The 5,947-nt window shown below is 44.8% G+C and overlaps 1 protein-coding gene across 1 annotated transcript in view; it reads left to right on the top strand.

Moving 5' to 3' along the window:
• MGAM (maltase-glucoamylase) overlaps positions 1-5,603 on the top strand; it is a gene marked incomplete at its 3' end in the record, with an annotated part of 95,881 nt that extends 90,278 nt beyond the window's left edge. The window contains exons 50-52 of the mRNA XM_011995495.1: positions 3,655-3,789; positions 4,575-4,662; positions 5,465-5,603. Of these exons, the coding sequence (XP_011850885.1) occupies positions 3,655-3,789; positions 4,575-4,662; positions 5,465-5,603 (362 nt within the window). The remainder of the gene's footprint in view (positions 1-3,654; positions 3,790-4,574; positions 4,663-5,464) is intronic.
• Between the last annotated feature and the right edge of the window lie 344 nt (positions 5,604-5,947).

Genomic DNA, 5,947 nt, shown 5'->3' with positions numbered 1-5,947 from the left:
ACTGACTAGGTCTTTTTCTTTGTATATCTTTCTTTTTTTTCCCCCTGAACAGGTTCCCAATCTTTACACTTATAAGTCCTCCTCTGAGCCCAATCTTTCCTTGGGTTTCTCAACTTTGCTTTTACCTCTCAGTTTCCAACCTTATTGTAAAACCTCCTCTCTCCTGGGGACAGTTTGTTGCTTATAATGGATCCAGGTAGCCTTGCTTCTGGACCTGAATTTTTTTCCAGATTCACTAAGCATTTCTTGCTTGAATGAATACGTGGCTCCTTACAGGTCTAGGAAGCCTACAGCCCCATCCTCTGGCCAAGATGTGTGTCTCCTGAACTGAGGCAGCCTTTGAGCTTAACTATCGATTTTTGTGACAGTTCCCACAGGCAGGATTGTCAGGGTGGGGCCAAGGACTTCCTGGGTAGCAAGTACCTTGCCCTGCCTCTTGAGCTGTTCTTCAATAATGGTTATTCTATCTGGGCAGGAATTGTAGCAGGGCGTGTGTAGCCTGTGTGACCCCTACAGGAGAGCTGAGGAGACAAAGAAAAGGCCTCTTTTTTAGCACATCTGCCAGGAATTAAAGGGACAAAGGAACTGTCCTGTGCAGTCAGCAATGTGGTATATGTTGTGGAGTCTAGATACTCTCTCAGGATCAAGTGTTAATCAGAGAAATATCCATATTGTGGGAACAAATCCCAGCAGTTGTAAATTCAGTTAGCAGCCACTCAGAAGCCTAGGGCGAAGACCTCTTTTGGGGGTTCTTTGTACATGATGAAAGATTGTAGCCCACGGAGAGAGGTGCAGGAGAAACACTCATCACCAGGAACGTGACTGGCAAGAGTTAGGCTAAAAATTCATGCCTTATCCAGATAAGCTGGTTTTCAGGGCAAGTGGTGAGTCCTAGAGGGAAAGACATATATTAGATACAACCCCAAAATCTGGAGCCTGAGGCTGGGACCTCGGACAGTTCCAACGGGGTAGTGAGAGCAGAAGGTACTGCAAGCCTGTGATGCCTCCTTCTCTATTGTCAGTCTCTGACTTGCTGGATCTCAGAGCCAGTTGGCAGCTGTTGCTCTTTTCAATTTAAAATGAGACATGCTTGGGACCAGGTTGCTTGGCTTTTGGACTCCATGTCTTTATTTTCTGTTGGTAAATTCAGTAAAACAATACAAAGAAAACAGAAGCTGGGGCAGGTTTTGAAGATTGACAAGAATGAGTCAGACTCAGTTCAAGGCTGTTTTCCTTTTATGTAGTATTGAACAAGTATCTATCTATGTATATCTGTCTGTCTGTCTATCTAGCTCTCTAGCTATCTATCTATGTATCTATCTATCATATCTATCCGTTTACCTACTGTATCCACTGTATATCTATCTATCTGTCTATCATCTATCAGATAAGTATTCAAAGGAGAAGACCTAGCTTCCTGTCCTCTCGTCACTTCTCACAGTGAATAACTTGAAGCTTAGGGGTCCAAGCAGCCCACATGGACACAGGAACCTGCCCAGCCAGAGAAGTTAGGGTCATTGGCTTCCTGACTTTTATCAAGTAGTCAGGTACTACATTATGAGCCCCACAGTTCATCAGCCAGTGGGGGCAACACTGCCACTTTGAGGCCATTTGGAAATCTGAGGGCAGTGTTGGTTATCACAGGGACACCGGGTGGCATTAATGGGCAGTAGACAGGGATGCCAGTAGCTCTGATTGCAGGGAATTCGCCACGAAAAATCTTATGCCTCAAATGCCAGTTGGGTTTCTGATAAGAAACACTCATATGGGGATTCACATAATCTTTTAGGTAGCTCATAAGAGATTATTGGTAGATAGAATAATTGTAACTGTTAGGTTGGTGCACAGGTAATATTTGCCATTACTTTTAATTCCAAAACCGCAATTACCTTTGCACCAATCTAATATTTATATTATTAACAGTGAAACCCACTTGACGAGGCTGGTGAGGGTGAAGCCACTGATGTCCAGGCCTGGCTTCGCTGAGCAGAAAACAGCCAAGAAGCCTATGAAAAGCAGATTTCTGAGTCCAAAGCTCCAGTGATTTAATTCAATAGTCTGTGATGGGATCTATGAATTGCGTTTTGTAGCATGTGATGTGCTACAAGAAGACTGCTAGGTGATCCTGAGGCCCAGTGTGTGGGTGGGTACATCACTGTTTGAAGACTGGAGAAAGTGAAGGCAGAAGCCACAAGGCAAGACTGGAGTATGGGCAGGCAAAGCCAGCACCTTGGAGAATGGCAGAACATTTTTATGAAGTTGGTAGGGGTCATCTGAGCAGTACTTAGGGAAGTTCATACGTCATGGCTGGCCAGGTTTCCCACGTGTACCCCGTATGGGATACAATTCTGACTCAGATGTGGCTGATACTGTCTTTATTCTAATTCTCCATTCCCCACCCATCCCATTGTTTCTAACCCTGCGTGATCTAGAGCTCTCTGTTTCTGTTGAAAAATTCTCTTTGTTGGGTTTCCTGGTTTCTACCCCCATTTCTTAACAAAAGGCATCCCTGGCGTGCCTACTTCTCTCAAGATTCTGCGTGATGTGAGCCGCTGTCTTTTCACGTCCTTGACAGCCAGACCCATGCAGGCTGATCTGTTTCTGTTTTCTTGTGTTCCTTCTTTTGCCCTTTATCTGGACATCTGGGTTCCTGCCTGCCTTTTATCTGTGGTGTATAAGAAGTGGAGCTCCCCTAGCCCAAGTCCTCTTTCTGTTGCCTCCCCCACCCTCCTCACAAGCATTCTTTAGTTCTTTAACTCTTACAGTGGTGTGATTAGCATAGAGGAAGCTATTTACTGAGACCTACAAAGGACCATAATGTTCCATAACAAACAACATGAGTATGTTAAAATGTATGGATATTTATTTGCTGCTTCTAAGTGGTGTGAACCCACTACTAAATACTGAATATTTTATACCAGGTTCTAAGCTGAACATTGTGGGCAATATAAATATCACTCAGAAGAATATAAAACAAACTTCCTACTCTCAAAAATCTACAATGTAGTTAAAAACTTGTATCTTGAATCTGTCTTTCAGATAAGTAAAGACACTGCTTTTATTATTTGAGGGAAGAGGGAAATAAGGGGAAGTCGATACATTCTCTTTAAGTCCTCTCAATTTATGCTCCAACAGCCGTAGTTGTCCTGTGATTCTGAAATTGTAGAAAACACTGAGGTGTACTGGTCGAATATCCTGAAATGTAATCTTATTCCTTCCTCCCCTCTCTCAGTGGGAATGACATAGGAGGGACTCCCTGGGTGTTTCTTCCTAACTATTACCACGCATCTCATGTCTGTAGTCTCTCCCTGGTTTTGTCTTTGAGGAGTGCTTAGGAAATGGCAGGACTGACGTTGAGGGTTCGGCGTCGATTACATGAGGTCACTAGTTCAGGTCATTGATTGTCGTCAACCATGTGTATATGAAGAGAAGAGTTTTTAGATGTTTTCCAAATGCTGGGAAGGTGTGCAAATTGCACTAATTTCTCTTCTCATTCTACATTTCTCTAATAAGTTAATAACATTATTTCGTCCCTGTTCAGGCCGTCTGTCACCATGCAGTTCAGGTATCTGTGTGAGTTGTGTTCTCAGTAAGTGCCTGTTTGCTGCCTTATATGTTTGTGTGGGACACATAAATTATATTTATATTTTACAGCTATATCGAGCTTACGTGGCCTTCCCAGACTTTTTCCGTAATTCAACTGCCAAGTGGTGGAAGAGGGAAATAGAAGAACTATATAACAATCCACAGAATCCAGAGAGGAGCTTGAAGTTTGATGGCCTGTGGATTGTAAGTGTGTGTGTGTACCTGTGGCACTTGTCTATCTTTGTGTGCCTGAGTATATGGACCACTGACCTTCAATCAAGAGGATAGTCATTGTCCAAGGAAGACTTTGGACATATCAAACACTTCCTCCTCTCTGGAGTGGGACATCCCTGATAGCCCTCAGACCGTGTACCGGACCTAAGGCTCCTACTGTAAAACCTCTCAGGCTGGACCCGGTGTGGTGGCTCACGCCTGTAATCCCAGTACTTTGGGAGGCTGAGGTGGGCAGATCACCTGAGGTTGGGAGTTTGACACCAGCCTGACCAACTTGGAGAAACCCTGTCTCTAAAAAAATAAAAACTTAATCGGGTGTGGTGGGGTATGTCTATAATCCCAGCTACTTGGGAGGCTGAGGCAGGAGAATCACTTGAACGTAGGAGGCAGAGGTTGCGGTGAGCTGAGATCGCACCATTGTACTCCAGCCTGGGAAACAAGAGCGAAACTCCGTCTCAAAAAATTGAAAAAAAAAAAAAAAATCCTGGAGGCAATTTGCTAGGAATTTCTTGGAAATTTGATTGCCTCACAGCCACCTGGGAAGAGATTTATTTCTTAAAACCTCTAGCCAGTCATTCTGTAGGAGTGAATTAATCTTTCCAGCCAGTTCTCACCAGGATTTGATGAAGTTCCCAGGGCTGGCATCTACAGGGATTACTGGCTGTTGAACAATTTATTCACTGCTTCCTTGGCTCAGAATTGGCTGGACATAATTATCTTAAAGAGTGAGGTATGTCTGTGTTTGGCATTTCTAGGATATGAATGAACCAACAAGCTTCGTGAATGGAGCAGTTTCTCCAGGCTGCAGGGACGCCTCTCTGAACCGCCCTCCCTACATGCCACGTAAGAACCCTTGGTCTCCTTGACTGGCAGAGCTAGGACTGGAAAGATGGCCACTGGAGGAGCCCAGAGGCCACGGTTGTGCCTGCACAGCTCAGGGCACATCCTCATGGTTGCTGTGGTTTACTTGGGACCAGAGACAAAAACGCTGCACTTGCTTTACCCAGATGGGCATGTGCAAGTGACTAGACTCATTGAACAAATTTCCTGGAATTTGTCCAGAAAGCACTTAGCAGTGCTCATGCCACAAAGGATCCTCACAGCTAGGTTTCTTAGTTTTTCGGCTTGTGTGAATTCCATCACAGGAATTTCTTGTGTCATCAATGGGTGGGAATTACTGGCTTCCCCTTATGATGCAGCTGATGGACTTTGGAGTTATACTTGGGTTCATATCTTGGCTCCAGAAATTGTTCTCTTTAGGAGTTGTGTGACTTTTCAGAGATTATGCGATATTTCCAAATCTTGGTTTGCTAAACTGTAAAAGACAGATAATGATGTCTTCTTCATAGAATTATGGACATAATTGGCAAGTCAGAAGCCTATAAAGGAGTCTGTCATGTAGTATTCGACAGCTGTACATTCTTCCTTACACCTCCGCTTTCTTCAGTGAACTTGATGTTGGAAACACTGCAGGTGCCATAGCAGCTCAGAGCTGGGGGCTCTGTGCTCATGTCTCTGGGAAGATGGAGAGTGACACAGGCAGGACTCAAGTTAGTCTTAAGATCCAATGTCCAATCCATTGAGGAGAGGTCAGGGATAAACAGAATCAGGGCTGGATTTCACCTCACCAGTTCTTCCTCCTCAGATTTGGAGTCCAGGGACAGGGGTCTGAGCAGCAAGACCCTGTGCATGGAGAGTCAGCAGATCCTCCCAGACGGCTCCCCGGTGCAGCACTACAACGTGCACAACCTGTACGGGTGGTCCCAGACCAGACCCACATATGAGTGAGTCTCTGCCTTCTCCAGCTGTCACAACCCGGAGGGATTGCCAGGGACTGACATAGCCACCCTAGTTTTCCTTTCATTCCCATTCTAAGGGTTAAGAAGATTCTCATGACAACCGGGCAATGATTCTTATTAAACAAATGCTCATTGACGTGGAGCCAGGCCCTCTGATTAAAAGGAGGGTGACAGATTTAAATAAGACATGGTCCCACCAGTGAAAAACTTAATGATCCTGGTGTTAAAGACGCACATGGAGACACCATAATGATCACACAGGGCAGCCGGCAGTGCAATAGCTTTAGTTACAGGAGGTGAAGATAACACAGAGACTGGGCATCTCTCCC

This window comes from Mandrillus leucophaeus, unplaced genomic scaffold, assembly GCF_000951045.1.
Source record: "Mandrillus leucophaeus isolate KB7577 unplaced genomic scaffold, Mleu.le_1.0 Scaffold49, whole genome shotgun sequence".
Taxonomy (NCBI): Eukaryota; Metazoa; Chordata; class Mammalia; order Primates; family Cercopithecidae; genus Mandrillus; species Mandrillus leucophaeus.
Note: the sequence above shows the minus strand (reverse complement) of the source record. Positions and strands in the feature narration are given on the sequence as shown.